The sequence below is a fragment of the Galeopterus variegatus genome, unplaced genomic scaffold (assembly GCF_000696425.1).
Source record: "Galeopterus variegatus unplaced genomic scaffold, G_variegatus-3.0.2 Scaffold5863, whole genome shotgun sequence".
In the NCBI taxonomy this organism is placed as follows: Eukaryota; Metazoa; Chordata; class Mammalia; order Dermoptera; family Cynocephalidae; genus Galeopterus; species Galeopterus variegatus.
The window spans coordinates 26668-45727 of record NW_007731974.1 but is presented as its reverse complement, the minus strand read 5'-3'; the positions used below and the strand labels follow the sequence as shown (position 1 = coordinate 45727).

The 19060-nt window shown below is 38.9% G+C and overlaps 1 protein-coding gene across 1 annotated transcript in view; it reads right to left on the bottom strand.

Annotated features, from left to right (window-relative positions):
• The window catches only part of FAM13C (family with sequence similarity 13, member C), a 49869-nt gene that overhangs the window by 10730 nt on the left and 20079 nt on the right, over positions 1–19060 (bottom strand). The window contains exons 3-6 of the mRNA XM_008590124.1: positions 18062–18272; positions 16651–16789; positions 11645–11726; positions 10103–10311 (exon numbers count right to left, since the gene is read on the bottom strand). Coding sequence (XP_008588346.1) covers positions 10103–10311; positions 11645–11726; positions 16651–16789; positions 18062–18272 — 641 coding nt within the window. The remainder of the gene's footprint in view (positions 1–10102; positions 10312–11644; positions 11727–16650; positions 16790–18061; positions 18273–19060) is intronic.

The window sequence follows — 19060 nt, the reverse complement described above, 5'->3', positions numbered from 1 at the left end:
AAAAAAAAAAAAAAAAAAAAAAAAAAAGAAGGGGGAGGCGGGAGGGGAGGTGGTGAGAAGTAGGTTAATGGATATGAAAGTATAAATATGAGGAATAATATTCAATGTTGTATAGCACTGTTGGGTGATTATAACTAACAACAATTTACTTATCTAGTCATCGGAGCTGAATCCACAAATAAATGAATAATAGAGAGAGACAGACAGAAAGAAAGAAACAACAATCACAGTAATATGTTGAACTTTTAGAAAACTAGAGGTGGAAAAGTGGGAGAGAGATAGAGTGGGGCTAGTCAATGCACACAAAGAGTGATTGCATATTGTAATGATGAATAAGCTAACTATCCTGATCTAACCATCACATATTGCACACAATCAACATCATACCCCACATGAATGTATAATTTAAAAAAAAATTTACTCTACAGTTTCAATTACCTAGAAGAAAGGATTTTGAATGTTTCCAACACAAACAAATTAGAAATGTGAAAAAAAAAAAAAAGTCAGTGGTTGCCAGGATTTCAGGGGAGGAGGTGGGGAGTGATGAATAGGTGGAGCATAGTGGATTTTTAGGGCAGAAAAACTGTTGCGTAGGATACTGCAATGGTTAATACATGACATGCATTAGTCAAAACCCATAGAGCTACAGAATACAAAGGGGGAACCCTAATATAAAAATGAAGTTAACATAATATGTCAATATTGATTCATAATTGTAACAAATGTACCACACTAATGGAACATGTCTATAAAAGGAGAAATGGTATATGTGGGTGGGGGGAGAGTATGGGAACTATCAGTACTTTCTGCTCAATTTCTCCTTAAAACTAAAAGTGCCATAAAAATAAAGAAAAAAAAACATTCCTTAGGGAGGTCTGTTTACAACTAACTTAATTAACTAATTAATTAATTAATTAAATAAACACCCCTGGCCTAATAACAGGCATACTAAATGTTATTTGAGCTACTGAAATAGTTGGCTTGAAGTTAATATCAATGTTGCCCATTACTAAAAAAAGGAATACTACACTGCTATTAAACAATAAGTTTTTAAAATAAAAAAGAATATGAAGCTCCCTGTTTTGATACAAAAAGCTATCCAGAATATATAAAGTGAAAAAAGATACACAATTATGTAGACTGCTACCTTTTGTTTAAAGAGGCAAATTAAGGATGTATATTGATCATTTCTTGCATATGATTTATATAGAAACTCCAAAATGTTATTAAGACATTAATAACAATAGTTATCTACTTGAGGTAGGAGACCTCAGAGCTGGAGATGGCCGTTGAGGTGGCAAGGAGTCTTTTTACCCTATAACCTTTTATATAATTTCTTCCTAAACTGTGTGAGAAAGTGTTACCTAGTCAAAAAATTAATTTTTTTTTCTTAAGAAAAGGCTATGTAGGCAAGCAGAAAAGTTTGGTGGTATCTTTCTTTCCATACCCTTTACCTCTAGATCTTCCCTCTTTCCAGCTAACAACCAGCCAGTAATCAAGTAGGTTTTTACTTGATTTTTAAAAACAAAATGAATTATTATGCTTTTAAAAAATCTGCTTCAGGGCCGGCCCGTGGCTCACTCGGGAGAGTGTGGTGCTGATAACACCAGGGCCCCGGGTTCGGATCCCATATAGGGATGGCCGGTTTGCTCACTGGCTGAGCATGGTGCTGACAACACCAAGTCGAGGGTTAAGATCCCCTTACCGGTCATCTTTAAAAAAAAAAAAAAAAAATCTGCTTCACTCCTCAAAGATGCCATAATTGATGAGGAGCCAGAAGAAGTAATTGCTGTTACTCATTCCCTTGGTAATTTCTGCTGTGCACCTGACCCCACCTACAGTTCTCAGAAAGGGCAATATGTGTCTATGTGCTAGCACTAATTCAGGATTTCCAAAAGAAAAGGACCATAGAGGACATAAATAGGCACTACAGTCAGATCTAGAGGATGATTCATTCATTTCCTGTGTACAATAATGTCCTGTGACCCAGAAGTGATTATCCCCCAAAATCATTCATAGACAAAAGAGGTATAAAATTACTCATTAGCAATATCTGAACCAACAAGGCAATGCTGTAAGATTTATCAGCTTTAGTATGGGCTCTGACTAAACACCAGATACAAAAATTTCAGAAAGAGTCATAATAAAAGTCTCTGTAGAAAAGAAATCATTCTTTATCTTGGAAATTTTAATATTTAATGCATTTTCAGCAGTAAGGCAGGCACTCCAGATAAAAGTCATCTGTCAGTTTGAGTTTAAAGAAATGGGACTTAATGAGATGATCTGAAATGCTACTGAGCTCATTGAGGAGGCTGCTTTGGAATTTTACAGTCCTCCCTTTGGTTCTGCTATGACCTCTGGACTCACCTTTACAACACACCTTAAGGCTGCCAAGCCACTACATACATGGTTTACTACACTAAACTCTCCCAGGAACAATGCTGCAGCTTTATATATTGAAGCTTACGTGTTCTACTACAGAGCTCTCTACTTAAAGGGTCTAACTTTAGTCTACTTCAGAGCTTAATACTAGGTTTATTTGAAAGGGTTTCTAGCACTTATTAAATAATTCAACAGATACTTTATTTAAAATAATAGAAATAATTGCTTTTATACAAGAACGATTTCTAAAGAACTCAGAGATTTTTCCTTGATCTTCAAGCTCTCATTTGCATGTGCCTATTTGACTTGGATGCCTCAGTACAATGACCAACCATTGCAGTTTGTCCAGGATTGAGGCATTTCCCAGAGCATGGGATTTTCAGTACTAAAACCAGGAAGGTCCTGAGCAAACTGGGATGATTGGTCATGCTATTCCTCTAATATCATAAATGTAATATGTCCAAAACAGACATCTTAAATTTTCACCCCACCCCCCAATCTGCTTCTCCTCTAGTCTTTCCCATGTCAGTAAATGGATGCATCACCATCCTATATTCTTTCCTTCACTTACTCCCATCCAATGCTTCAGCATGTCCTTTTGACTCTACCTCCAAAATAAACTTTGAATATGTTCACTTCTTTCCATTTCCAAAGCTACCATGCTAATCCTAGCCACCCATTTTATCTCCCCTTTTCCACTTGTTTACCCCTATAATTTATTCTGTAAGTAATCAGAAAGATCTTTTAAATGTAAAACATCATGTAACCTTTTTGCTTGCAACCATTCAGCAACTTCCTAATACTTTCCATAGCCTAATAGGTCCTTTGTAATGGGTCCCAGTCTATCTTTCTGACTTTATCCCATACCATCTTGTGCTTCAGCCCTCAGATCTGAGAATTCCAAGTACACAACAAGCTCTTCCTTCATTCAAGGCTTTCATGCTTGCAATTCTATCTGTCTAGAATGCTCTTTGCTGCTCTCTTGGCCTGCTTATTCTTCTTCACTAAATGTCTCTTTCTTGGCCTTCCTAATCATCCATACCCATTATTTTCTATCATATCATCTGTTTAATTCCCTGCACAGTACTTATCAAAATCTTTAGTGATTTTGTTTACTGAGTTATTTATTTCTTGTATCCCAACTCCCAGGAGAACATGAGCTCCATGAAGGCAGCAACCATCCCCCTGCCATGACTTCTCTTTTTTGTTTATTTTTTATATCTAGTACCTATCCTACTTCATAGCACAAAGTAGGTATTCAAATATTTTGGCAAATAAATGATTGTCCACTAGTCACCAGGATTATTGTCACAATAATTATATAAGTAGATATTATCTGTATTTTACAGATGAGGGAGTTGACTCTCAAAGAATTAGTTTACTTGTCAAGTGCCTATGGTTAGAAAGTGGCTGGTTCAAGCACTGAGTCCTGCTCTAAGTCTACTATACCAGTCCCAACTCTCCCCTCACTACCCTGGTTAATTGAGTAGAACATAGACTTAGGACTTGGGTACTGACCAAGATGCTTTTATAAATATGGTGAAGGTAACTGTAAAATACAAGAAAGATCCTCAGAAGAATTGAAGGATGGGAAACCACAGATGTGCTTGAGATAGACAGACAGATAGAGAATACACACAGATTATCCACTGGCTACCACAAAAGTCTAGAATCTTGGGTGGGAGATAGGTTGCCAAGTGGATGAAAACCTTCTATTCCTGACATATACTGGTTGTTTCTTAAGTCTAAAGGTATTTCATAAAGATAGACATGGCACAGGCCCACTTGTAGATCACAAGTCCTGATGTAAAGGACTAGGACTAATCCAGGGCATATGGTAAGCCTTTTGAGATTTGGCCTTTGTTGCCACTTTATGATTAAGACCAGGACAATAGAACATGTAAAGACAGCATTCTCATGATGACTTCGCTCCAATGTTAAATATGTTTGTTTGTTAATTCATCTATACATTTTTCCATTCACTCAGCAAACATTAATTCAATACCTACTAAGTACAAATACTAAGGGATCACAAGCAAGTCCTTGTATACAAGAAGCTTTTAAAGTGTAGTAAGAGAGACAACAAATGGCATACCGGAGAGTTAGAGCTATGATACAGTACTACAACTTTTATTCAAGAACTGAAAGTCAATCAAAGACCACAGGAAAGCTTCCTTGGCATAAGTGAAACAGAAGCACAGATATGCAGGACAAGGGGGATTAACCAGGTAAATACTAATTGCTTGGGCAGGCCCTCCCACCCCATAAGCAGGAGCCCAAGTGAGCATCCCGGGCCACACCACCAGTGTGGGCACAACTTAAAGGCCCGGGAAGGTCCTCCCACCACCCAAGCTGGAGCCAAAGTGAGTATCCAGCACAAATGCCACAAACACAATTTCTGTGAAGGTGGTCCACCACAGCCACCACCACACCTACTGCCACCACAAGGATGGCTTACCACCACAGCAGCAGCCTGATGCACACACGAATGCATCGATTCAAGAAGAGTCACCTGTGGAGCCTGCACTACAGGCAGGGCTGCCTTACAGGCAACCTGCCGCACACTCAACTGCATTGATACAAGAGTCACCGGTGGAGCCTGCAAATAGAGGAAGAAGTCTTTTACCTCATAGCCCACTTCAGAGTAATATAAGAAACAAGTGCTCTACCAAATAACCAGACATCGATGAAAAGATACTAGAACTACAAGTAGATAAAAGATATGACACCACCAAAGGAATACAGTAATTCTCAAGTACCAGACCCCATCCAGCAGGAAACCCTTGAAATATCTGAAAAGGGATTCCAAGCAATGATCTTAAGAAAACTCAAAGAGAGAAGAGAAGACTCAATTAGAGAACACAATGAAATGAGAAAAATTATCCAGGATACGAAGGAGGAAGTTTACAAAGAGATTAATACCTTAAGAAAGAATGTAGCAGAACTCCTGGGACTGAAGAATTCACTCAATGAAATAAAAAACACAACAGAGAGCTTGAGCAGCAGGCTAGAGCAAGCAGAAGAAAGAATTTCAGGCTTTGAAGATGGCCTTTTTGAAATAACCCAGGCATACAAAAGGAAAAAAGATTTTTAAAAAGTAAAGAAAATCTAAGAGAGCTAGCACACTACCTTAAGCACAGAAACATCCAAAGAGGGCCATTATATAATGATAAAGAGATCTATCCATCAAGAAGACATAACAATCATAAATATGTATGCAGCCAACACTGGAGCACCCAGACATATAAAGCAAACACTCTAAGACCTGAAGAAAGAGACAGACCCCAATACAAGAACAGTGGGTGACTTGAATACCCTTCTCTCAGCATGGGACAGATCTTTAAGGCAACAAATCAACAAAGAACAGGATTTAAACTACACCTTAGACCAACTGAACCTGTCAGATATCTACAGAACATTTCATCCAACAACTACGGAATATACATTCTTCTCATCAGCACATGGAACATTCTCCAGGACAGACCACATGTTAGGTCACGAATCAAGTCTCAACAAATTTTAAAAAACTGAAATCATTTCAAGAATCTTTTCAGACAACAATGGATTAAAACTGCAAAAAAAATAACATGCAAAACTCTGGAAACTATACAAATACATGGAAACTGAACAACAGGCTCCTGAAGGACTATGGGTCCAAGAAGAAATTGAACAGGAAATCAAACATTTCTAGAAACTAACAAAAATAAAGACACACCATACCAAAACTTATGGGATACTGCAAATGAAGTACTAAGAGGGAAGTTTACTGCAATAAATGCTTACATCAAAAGAATATAAAGACTTCAAATAAGTGACCTAATGTTGTACCTCAGAGAACTAGAAAGACAACAATAATCCAATCCTAAAAGTAGTAGAAGGAAAGAACTAATTAAGATCAGAGTAGAACTAAATGAAATAGAGAACAAAAAAAACAAAAGATTGATGAAACAAAAACTTGGTTTAGACAATTAGCTAGGTTAGCAAAAACAAAAAGGAGAGAAAAGACCCAAATAACAAAAGTCAGAAATGAAAAGGGAGACAATACAACTGATACCAAAGAAATACAAAGAGTCATTAGAGATGACTATAAACAACTATATGCCAACAAATATGAAAACCTGGAGGAAACAGATAAATATCTGGACACATGCAAACTACCAAGACTGAACCAAGAAGAAATAGAAAACCTGAACTAACTAACAACAAGCAATGAGATTGAAGCAGTAATCAGCAATCTTCCAACAAAGAAAAGCCCAGGATTGGGTGGCTTTATTGCTGAAGTCTATCAAACCTTTAAAGAAGAATTAATACCAGATGTCTTCAAACTATTCCAAAAAATTGAAGCAGAGGCTATTTTCCCAAACTCATTCTATGAGGCCAGCATCACCCTGACACCAAAACCAGACAAACAAAACTATAGGCTAATATCCTTGATAAACATAGATGCAAAAATCCTCAAGAAAATATTAGCAATCAGAATACAGCAACACATCAAAAAACTTATACACCATGATCAAGTGGGATTCATCCCAGGGATGCAAGTCTGGTTCAACATAAGCAAGTCAATAAATATGGTACACCACATCAACAAAACCAAGGATACAACCATATGATTATCTTAATAGATACAAAAAAAAACATTCAACAAAATTCAACATCCCTTCATGATACAGACTCTCAGAAAATTAGGTATAGAAGGAAATGATCTCAACCCAATAAAAACCATTTATGACAAACCAATTACCAATATCACAGGAACATGACAAGGATGCCTACACTCACCATGCCTATTTAACACAGCATTAGAAGTACTAGTCAGGGCCGGCCTGGTGGCGCACTGCTACAGTGTGCCGCTTGGGAGTGCGGCGGCACTCCCGCCGAGGGTTTGGATCCCACATACAGACCGGCCGCTCACTGGCTGAGCGAGGTGCGGGCGCAACACTGAGGGTTGCGATCCCGTTGCCGGTCCCGGTCTGGTACGGGCGCGACACTGAGGGTTGCGATCCGTTGCCAGTCACGAAAGAAGACAAAAAGGAAAAAAAAAAAAAAAAGAAGTACTAGTCAGAGCAATGAAGCAAGAGAAAGAAGTAAAGGGCATCCAGATTGGAAAGGATGAAGTTAAACTATCCCTGTTTGCAGATGAGATGGTCTTATATAGAGAGAAACCTAAAGACTCTACCAAAAAACTCTTAGAGCTCATTAACAATATCAGTAATGTTGCAGGATACAAATCAACACCCAAAAATCAGTAGCATTTTTATACTCCAATAAAGAACTAACAGAAAAAGAAATCAAGAAAGCAAGCCCATTTACAATAGTCACTCCCCCAAGAAATAAAATAAATAAAATACCTAGGAATCAATGTAAAAGGTAGTGAAAGATCTCTACAATGAGAACTACAAAACACTACTGGAAGAAATTAAAAAGGACACAAAAAGGTGTAAAGACATTCCATGCTCTTGGATGGGAAGAATCAACACTGTGAAAATGTTCATACTACCCAAAGCAATCTACAGATTCAATGCAATCCCCATCAAGATGCCAATGACATTCTTCACAGAAATAAAAACAAACAATCCTAACATTCATACAGAACAACAAAAGACCCTAACTAGCCAAAGCAATCCTGAGCAAAAAATAATAATAAAGCCAGAGGCATAACACTACCCAATTTGAAATTATATTACAAAGCTATTATAACCAAAACAGCATGGTACCTGCATAAAAACAGACACTGGGACCAAAGGAATAGAATAGAAAACCAAGGAATCAACCCACATACTCACAGCCAACTGATCTTTGACAAAGACACCAAGAACACACATTGAGGAAAAGACTGCCTCTTCAATAAATGGTACTGGGAAAGTTGGACATCCATATGCAGAAGAATGAAACTGGACCTATACATCTGACCATATACCAAAATCAACTCAAAATGGACTAAAGGCTTAAATATAAGACCCCAAACCATAAATTTACTAAAAGAAAATGTATGGGAAACACTTTGGAAAGCAGGAGTGGGCATAGACTTTATGAATAAGACCCAAAAAGCACAAGCAACAAAAGAAAATAAATAAACAAATGGGATTATACCAAACTAAAAACCTTTTGCACAGTAAAGGAAACAATCAGCAGAGTGGAAAGACAACCTATGGAATGGGAGAAAATATTTGCAAACTATACATCCTGCCAGGGATTAATATGCGGAATATATAAGGAACTCAAACAACTTCACAGTAAGAAAACAAATAATCCAATTATAAAATGGGCAAAGGAGTTGAATAGACATTTTTCAAGGGAAGACATTCAGATGGCCAACGGATACATGAAAAAGTGCTCAACATCACTAATCATCAGGGAAATGCAAATCAAAACCACACTGAGATATCATCTCACCCCAGGTAGATTGGCCATTATTAAAAAGACCAAGAATAACAAATGCTGGCTTGGATGCAGAGAAAGGGGAATTCTTCTACACTATTGGTGGGACAGCAAATTTGTACAGTCATTATGGAGAACAGTATGGAGGTTTCTCAAACAACTGCAGATAGAACTACTACCATATGATCTAGCAATGCCACTACTGGGTATATAGCCAAAGGAATGGAAAACATCATGTTGAAGGGGCACCTGCACTCCCATGTTCATTGCAGCTCTTTTTACAATAGCCCAAATATGGAATCAACCTAAGTGTTCATCAACAGATGACTGGATAAGGAAAATGTGGTATATATACACAATGGAATACTACTCAGCCATAAAAAAGAATGAAATTCTGCCATTTGCAGCAACATGGATGAGCCTGGAGAAAATTATGTTAAGTGAAATAAGCCAGACACAGAAAGAGAAATACCACATGTCCTCACTCATAGCTGGGTACTAGAGAAGGAAGGGGGAGGGAGGGAGGGAGGGAGGTAAGGAGGGAGGAAGAAAATAAAGAAAGAAATCACAATAATACGTTGAACTTTCAGAAGGAGAGAACAAACCTAAGCATACTAGAGATGGGGGTTGGGGGTTGGGGAGGGATTGGTTGGGTAAAGGACATAAAAAATAATTACAATTGGAATAATGAATATGCTAACAAAAAAATCACATAAAAATGTTAATTGCTCTTTTCTTCTTTGTAAGACATAGTAAATCTTTTCTTTGAGCATCAAGCTCAAATATCCAAATGCCTAATTGACAACTCTATCTGGATGTCTGACTGAGATTTCAAAACTAAGATGTCTAAAGCTGAAGTCTTGAGTTCCAACCTAATGCTCCACAAGAAACTCACCTCTCTGTTCTTATTATATAGAATACCAAACCACTTTCCTTACCACTTATACTTTATCCGTGCTTTATTATTTTTTAATAAAACTTAAGGAAGGGACTGTAACTGGAGCCCTATCCTTTTAGACAAAATGCTTATTCCCTAGTCTTGGGTTCATTTGCTAACTTATCGGGGGTGGAGAAAGGGGTATAATATACCCTATTTTCTCGCTATTCGCTTTTCATTGACACACAATACTATAACCTCTAGAGTGGTGGCACATCCTGGAATCATGTGGCAATACTCATAGTTCATGACCAATAACCCACCCAAGACTCATCTGACTGAAATTTGGGAGCCAGCCTCCTAAACATGCTTATGTGGTAGCAAAGTGCTCTGGCAAATTGGTCAAAACCATGATCTTACTGGCACTGTGTAGAGTTGTTGGGGCTCCATGAAAATAAGTACCTTAGAATCCTCCTGGTGGGGAAGCTGCTCTCTCTTCTCCTTCAGGCACATCAACACAGCATCTGGAGTCTCCTCTCCAGAGGAGCTTGGCTCAGGGGCTGCAGCTTCTGTCTTCCCATTCTCTCTAGAGACTGTGGGTTGCTCACAGGGCAGGTTTCTAGGTGGACCTTTGGGAGCAGTCCCTTGTTCTGACAGCTTCAGCTTTAGTTCTAAGAGAAATGCCATAAGTTACCATGAGTAAAGAGGACTCACTGGCCCCAATACGAACAGAGAGCCTTTCAGGAAATTCCCTCTCCTGATCCCAAGTCAGTGGAAATGAACAATGTTAATGATGGCTTTTCATGGGGCAAGGGCAGCCTTAATAACCAGGGTCAATAGAGTAAGATCCCAGTTAGCTGTGGAGGCTGGGATTTACTTCGCCCCAAAGCTTTACACCTTTTATTTACTGAAGCACCTGAACTTTTACACTCAAAGATTCATTTACTTAGGTTTTGAAAGTTGTGTGTTCACCAAAAGCCCCTATGGAAATGGAAGTACTTCTGGAAGGCATCACACATGCAGACACCCTAGGAAATACAGGAGGGGCTGGGAAAGGGGACAGGGGCACGCCAGCCCCAACTTGACAGATTTCACAGTTTTGAAATCCAAGAATCACCATTATGACAACGTGGCTTTATATAAACCTAGATAATTAAAAATAAAAAGCCACCTAGGACTTATCAGGGAATTACATTTCAGAATATACTAGAGAACTGGCTGTTTCATGAGGCCATTTATATTGATTTCTCAATTACATAGCTCATTTTCCTTGTTTGATGATTGTTTTTTAGTTAGACTCTGGCTTGGTGTTTAAACGCTGCATGTTAAACCTGCTACACTGAGTTTAATACCACTGAATTAATATTTCCTTCTAGTTATTTATAATCACCATCCTTCCTGAAGTTTGGAAAAATTCAATGTTCCTAAGTCTTGAAATTAGAGTGTGAAGAGAGGAAGAAGATAATTTTTTATTGGTAAATAACAATAGTCCTTTCTAAATGGATTTTAGGGTTAATTAATACTCATACCACCATCTCCAGAGGGGGACAGAAAAAGAACAACACTGGACCATGAGGCAAGAAAAACAAATTTTATACCTGGCTCACCACCTCCAAACTACATAAACCTTCCCTCTCTCTGGGCATAAATGTTCTCATCTGTGGAATGGGGTACGTGGAAAAAATGATTTCTTGGATCTCTTTTGTTTCAAACATCCAAGAATCCAATATCCCAGGGAGGTTAATGTTCCACATTTTGAAATGTTCCTGAAGTGAATGATTCCACTTGGGATTCTGGAGGTCCTCAGTCTCTTTGTAAGGTTTATAAAATGGGGCCAAACGATGAAGGAGACCCAGGACCCTGTATTTCAAATAGGACCTCCAATCTAAGTGGGAAATGAGGTTCAAGACAGCCCTGGTGGAAATGAATCAGAAATGCCCTGGAGTACATTATCACTACCGTAACTGCTTCCTTTCTGAGAAGAGACTTTTGGCTGGCATTTACCTTTGAGCTGTTTACGACCTTTAGCCAAATCATTCATCCACTTCAGGACTTCAGGATTAGAAGTCTTGTCACCATGTGAAGGCTACCAAGGGAAGGATAAATGGGGATGGAAGAGGGTGAGGGAAAGGAGGAAGAGGGAGGGAGAGAAAGAAAAGGAAAAACAAAAAAATTAAACAGCTGAGCCACACAAAGATAGTTCAGGACTATATAAATCTGAGAGAGAAATTCAGGCATGAAAACTCCAGCAGATGGGGTTGCTTCTGGAAAACAAAGCAGACATTCTTGACTTACTCTACTCTTTCATCCTTGTCATGGGCATTTTTCCTAAACAGTCCTGGTCACCCAGTATTTTTCACATAGTCCTAACCACACCAGTGCTCCCTACAGTCTAACCCACAGTCACCTTGCAGGCCACCCATACCACACACCACATTGCCAGGCCATTCTCTGTATCAATGCAGATGACTGCAGTCATACAAACCAGTACTCACTACCTTGCCTGTGGCTCACATACATGGCTTAAGACCACAACCTGCTAGAGAATAGTGACAAACTGGAAGATTTAGCTCCTATCAGTCCTATCCTCCACGCCAAAGAAAGGAGACCCCCAGAATCGCCAAAATTTGACAACAGTCCTGAGAAGTCAGACCGTCAGGAGAAAGCCTAGATTTCTAATCCTCTCACTATCCATAGACTCAATATCCTGCTGGGGTTAGCATTAAAGTGAAATTTAATCATATTTGTGTGACCTTGGGGAAAGCATTTCACCTCTCTGTGCCTCAGTCTTATCTATCAAATGAGGATTATGACATCATCTCCCTCACAGGGTTGCTGTGAGAGATTAATTTCTGTAAAGCACTGAAAACAGTTTCAAGCACATGGTAAACAGTAGAGAAGTGTTAGCTAGAATAAAAAATATTATTGTTGTTATTACTAGCAGTAGTGGTGGTAGTAGTAGTAGTTTTACTACCTGACCCTCAAAGGAATCCCAAATATGTCTTCACCAACAAACATACATATAGGGTTATGCATGTCCTACAAATAGTTAATAATGCCTTGGACGTGACAATAAGAATATTGTTTTAGAAGAATATGACTCTATCGATGCAAATCATTCACCATAACTTCTGGATTTCTTCTTAGAGCACAAAAGTGGATTTTCTACAGATAAAAAGAATCTAGGAGAGAAGGGTTGACAAACATAGTTACTCTCTACACCCACAGATCAGTAAGAAATATTTTTAAACAAGTCAAGGCCAACATGGTAACTTAAATGCAGGCTCAAAAAAATTAATAGTTACTTTAAATTAAAGGTATACAAGGAGCTATATAGGTAATGTTCTAGATGACATGATCACAAACATAACAGTTTGAAATGTGTGCATTGTTAGTGACCAAACCTAGGAGCTCTGTCATGTTTCTTTAAGGATCCACTAAATCCATGTAACATCAGCAATTTGTTGGTGAGAGGGAGGCATAGGAAGATGAAAAACACATGCTTTTCAAGTTCAAAGGCAAAAACAGTACTTGTGTGACAGGATCATCAAATGTACATAGGATTAGGTCTGTTCATTGTGAAACACAAGACATAGTTATGTCAGTTCTAGAGCAATGTAAAAACCATATGTTTTAAAATCAAGATGGAAATGAAGACTGAAGGAAAATGGCAATGATTCTTTCCTAAGGGAACTTGGACAAGAGACTATCATTTCCACAAGGGAATCCCTGGGTTCAGGACCACGGAGAGTAACTCACAGACCTCTTCCCTCTCCGCGCCCCCACCCCCCAAAAGAAAACAGCTTAGCCTGGTCCTCTCTATGGTCTGCTAGGATGATGCACTCTAATATTTTCCCAATATAAAAAATACATAGTCTAGTACTTTGGCTTTGGGTTGTATGGACAATTAATGTTTTACATTTGGTTTCTCAAAATCCTTAGAGATGTCTCCACTGCAGTCTGAGAAAACATCTTGTTGAACAGCGCTTCACTGGTTCACTGGATCTGCTCCACACAGTTAAGTCCTTCTTTTGAAATATAATAAGACACATACACACAAAAACCTTAAGACCCTCAGCCAGTGATCACCAAAGAAGTTTTCACTACTGCACGTAGAACTTAGGAGAAATTTAAGGCTAAATTTTCTGATAAAATAATTTAAAGCATGAAACCAGTTTCTGAAATGAATTTTTTTATTCCCTACTAAATAGCTCCTACTGGGGAGCTTTTAAAAGAGGTTAAATCAAGCTCATATGGATGGCGGTTCTCAAATCACACAGAAAATTTTCATATACGAACTGTGGCTCTTCAGGCCTTCTAACTTCTGAACTGGAATATTCTAGTTTATTAGATCCCAATGGTCATAACCCAGAAGTTACATAGTTTAGGTTTTGTTCAATGCAACTAAAATGGGCTCTCAAACTACAAAACTGAAGGTACCATTGGACCAGATTTGTGATCTGCCAGAGATGATGGCTCATGAAATGCATAAGAAAGACTTCTGGATTGATAATGAAAAGACCTGAGTTGTTGTCTGGGTTAGACCAATTCTTTTGCTGTTTGATTCTGGAAAATTCACTTCCCCTTTCTGGGCTTTAGTTTTTTCAATTGTCAGATAAGAAAGAAGACAGGCTGATCCTTTCCAAGTCTAACATTCTCTGATTCCACTGAAAGTAAACATCTGGCTGAAGCAGCCTTTTCTACGCCCATGAGTCCAATAATTGAATGCAAAATCAGTTGTAGAGAATAAGCACAGTTTTAGATAGGGATATAAAATGGTTACATTCACACAGAGTTGGAAAGATATATGTTATACATGGGCATCAGAACAGCCCAAAGGCCCAGCAGAACTTGGATTCAAAAATTAGCAGTGAGTGTTACTAATTCCACAGTCAGGCTGCCAGGAAGGGAAACCTTACCCACAGCAACCAATCAAGGTCCACTGCCATGTCAAACCTCTAACCACAGCCTGGCACCCTGACAGGAAGGGCAAGGGGAAGCCCTGTTTCCTCAGACATGTAAGGTTCTGATTACATCAAAGACTTTTATATACACCGAAGCAACGGTGACCATGAAGTCTCTTTCCCCTACTGCTCTCGAATCTGTCATTCTGCATGGAAGTGAGAGCATTTAAGCATGTGTGTGTATGTCTGCTCTGGCTGTAAAGCTTCTCTAGACAAAGCCAGGGGGTATCAGAAGAAATTCTCTTCCAAGACAGGCAGCTGCTGGGTGGCTATTATAGTTGAAAGAAATAATCCAGGGTCTGTAGCCACAGGTGGAAAAATCCAGTGGAGAATTAACATGTATAATTTTTCTTCATTTTCTGACAAGGCAGAGACTTCGTGAGTTAGCCTGTTCAAATATCACTCAAGGAGATTAAAAAGTTAGTAACACGTAGCCTCACTTCCTTCCTTCATGCCAAATACTATAATAAGCATCATAGTGTACTCCCTCATTTAACACTCGCAAACTTAAGTCACCACTAATATTAAGTCCACTTTACAGACAGACAAACTGAAACTCAGAAAGATAAAGTAACAAGTCCAAAGTCACAAAGTTCTTCAGTGGCTGTACTGGATTTAAATCCAGAACAGTCTGATTCAAGAATTGCCAGGTAAGAAGAAGTGTTAACAGGCCCTCGGAACGGAGCCCCTCGTGGTTACTATACAGTTTCCAATGTGGGGATATCACAGATCCAATAATACTCCAGCAGCAAACAGGTGAGATCAGCTTCTCACAAGATATCTGTAGCTTTCCAAATGTGGACCCTTAAGAATTTTACATCTTCTCCTCCATTGCAAAACCTTCTCATCTTCAATCTCCTTCCCCAAGCCTGAGCTGATAGAACACAACTATCTTAGGCAAGTTATTTGTCTTCACTGGGCCTCAATTTCTTTGTTTGGAAAACAAAGGCCTAGACTTATAATGGTGTAGAGCTCCCTCCTGCTGTATAAAAGACAATAAGTAGCTGTGACTGCCTGACTCTGGGGAAGGGAAGAATCTTCAACACCCTGACTAAGGTTGTCTTGAAAGCCAATCTGATTTCTTCCCCCATTTTGCAAAGGTAAAAACTACTCCTTAGAACCCCCTTTTAAGTGAATTTGAGGCCTCTTTGGGAAACACAGGACAGAAAGAATGGGACAGTGGAATATTACCCACTCTCGTCTCCCTCCCCAGAACTTACCCGCACTCACAGGAACCCTCCATTTGCCTCTGTACCAAGTGCTTAGTGAGCCTTTAAATATTTCAAGATGTATGAGAGATTATTCCCTTTTCAAATAACAAGCTGTTCTGGGCCCTCTGCCAAAGACCCAATATCTTTGTGCAATTCTATGTGAAATGATTTTTCTCTATGCCATGGTCACCATTAGAGAAAATAAATAAAAGCAGCATTGGCTAACAAGACACTTACCTATGACTCTGTAGTTTCTTATGCGAGAACAGACAAGACTTGTGTTTGCAGCATTGTGGTACCAGCACAAAGACTGGCACCTTGCTGATGGGAAAGGATGGTTCAAGGTTTGTTCTTATGAGTGGCCTGAACAAATGTCACTTGAGAGGTCACCACCAGCCAACCAGGAAGTACCATCTCTCCCTCATTCTGCCCCACAATTAGAGATTTTGCCCTTTGGGTCCTTAAGAGGTTCTTATCCAAATGCAAATGGGAAAAGGTTAAAGAAAAAATTACACCACAATTCAAAAATTATCCAATTTTTGATCCTAGAAAAACTAGTGATAGTAAGATTCCTCAGAAAAAAGGGGGGGGGGATCAATAATCAAATAAATTCAGAAATAAGAGTTGCAATCCATTACTAGAAAACATCTTAGCAGAAATCAACTGACAGCATGTGAAAACAAGACAGACCCAGGATGGGAACTCAATTTAGAACAGGTCCTTCATTGGTCAATGGGAACAGAGCTGTCCCCTGGCAAAACAGAAGGACAGAAGCTCAGAAAAATCTACATGCCTCTCACACGATGCCCTCTTAAGTCAACTCCAGGGTCCTTACCCGGTATTTCTTTTCTTGTTCAAATTTTTCTTCAAATTTCCGAATTTTCCGCTTGAGGCTCTGGATGTGCTTGGTGAGTTGGGTAATGGTCTGTGGCTCCTTGCCATCACCACAGCTGCATCGTGAAGAACTCCGGGGCCTGTAATGAATATAGAAAAGGAAAGAGCATAAAAAACAATGGTCTTCCAGTAATCACTGCTGCTGGTCTACAAACTAAGATTCCTGGATTATCAGAGAAGTTCAGAGGGCAGTTCAATATTTGATGAAGCTACCATGGTAGCACCTCATTAATTTCCTTGAAAATGTTGGTAAGTGTGGCTCACACAGGATAACACCTCAACAGGGTAGACAGACCCCGGACAGAGTAGACCCCTGATCTACTCATTAATGGAGACCCCAGTACATTTTAGCCTTCAAATGTCAAATATTAGTCCAGGAAATGCATTTGTTAAAGCTTAGAGGAGGCCAATTTAAGATTCAGAAGAGACAGCCCTGTTGAGGTGTTAATCCTTAATCAATTGCAAGAGCCACACCTACCAACATTTTCAAGGAAAATTTAGATGAATGGTTAACTTTTCTTGACATAACAGAACTTTTTCAAATATGATGAAAGGAATGGTCCCCCTCTCCAGAAAATGCATATACCCTCTCACATGACACACACTGTACATGCAATAGCAGTAATTCATTAACTTCCTCAAATCCATCAATAGATAGTCCATGGATCTGGGTTCGGATAATATCAAGAATAACAGCGTGAGTTATGAGGGAGAAACTAGGGATTCCCTGGGCATATCTTTAGCCAAGGGATTCTCAGTTTTAGCATGCATCAAAATTATTTGTGGAACTTAAAAATAAATAACACATAGTACCTCAACCTCACTCCAATCCCAAATGCAAATTCTAAATAGAGTGTATAGGGACAGGTATCTGGCTATATGCTCATGTATACATACATATGTATATACTTATTTGGGGAGGGGGGTGCTACTGTAAGCTACCATGTTTCTAGAATCTAAGAAGAAATTGAGGTGGACAATCCCAAGTATTCCTACAATCCATCCATTGATGTCACTGTTGAACACAGGAAGGATATTGAGCTCATTAATCTTGATATTTGCATGTATATATACTTACTTAGGATTCTGGTCATTTCATCAATAATATTCAAACATGAGAGCCCATGGGGTAGCCTGTCTCTCATGACCATTTTCTCCTGAGGGATTAAGGCCTGAAATAGCACTCCCAACTAGAAAACACACTGATTTTTGCCATTTATTGTCCTGCTCCTGCAGTTGCATTTGGCAGGCACGTTTGCATGATTTCAGACACACACTTCATTGTAGTTTGTAAATGTGGTATTTGAAAAACTATATTAAATGAAGACAATAAGAAAACCAGATTTCCTTACATCATAAACTGCTGCGTGCTGGGAGGAGAAGGGGCTGACTCAGGGTCTAAGTTGAACCTCTGGCTTTGACTGAAGATAGAGCATCGTGGCGACAACAGTGGGTTGTCGCCATCAGTGATGTGATAGAGCAGCCTGCTGGTCCCGACAGACTGGAGGTCTTCTGCTGCACTGTCAGCTTCATTCTGCCCATCTTTGTGGACTGGCACAGGGTCTGGAAAACAAGATAAATCATCAAGACTTAGAAGTGACAGAGGGCTTGAGACTGTCATGTTCCTAAATAAAGATCATAAACATTCATTATCATGGCTTGCCTCTTTGTCATTTCTTCCTTCTGGGGATATAAAAAGCTTTCAAAACATGTCATGTTTGTTCTCACAGAAACTGGATAGAAAATATTACAAAGCTGCCAACAAAAAAATGGAAACAAATAATTTTGTTTGGGTTATACAGTCAGCACAGCCCAAAACTACAAAAACCCTCTTTTTATTTCATACTATTTACATATGTTGTAGGGTATATTACAAAGCATTAAAGTCAATAAAAAGAAAACAATAAATGGAACTTGAGCAAAAGATTGTAGATTATGAGGAAGAAAAGAGATATCAATGTCAGTGAAGGAAGAGAGAGAAGAGAGTATGGGAAAAGAGAGGAGAAAATAAAGGAGGAAGAGAGGGGAGAGGATCCCCAGACAGAAAATTATTCGGCAGTCATCAAAAATGATGGAGAACCCTACTTATCAAAATAAAGGGATGTTCAGAATATGCCAAATGGAAACCACAAATTTCAAAACAATGCAGTAATGATTCCATTTATAAAAAGCATACATTTATGTGTACAAATAAATGCACTAAAAGATGAAAGAAGTTACATGGCAACTATAAAGCATGGTAGAATTAGGAATTATTCAATTTTTCTTCTCCAAAATTTTATGGAGCATTTTATTTTGGACAAAACTAAAAACAAAAACAAAACCTGCTCCAAACCCTCTCCCGCACTAGC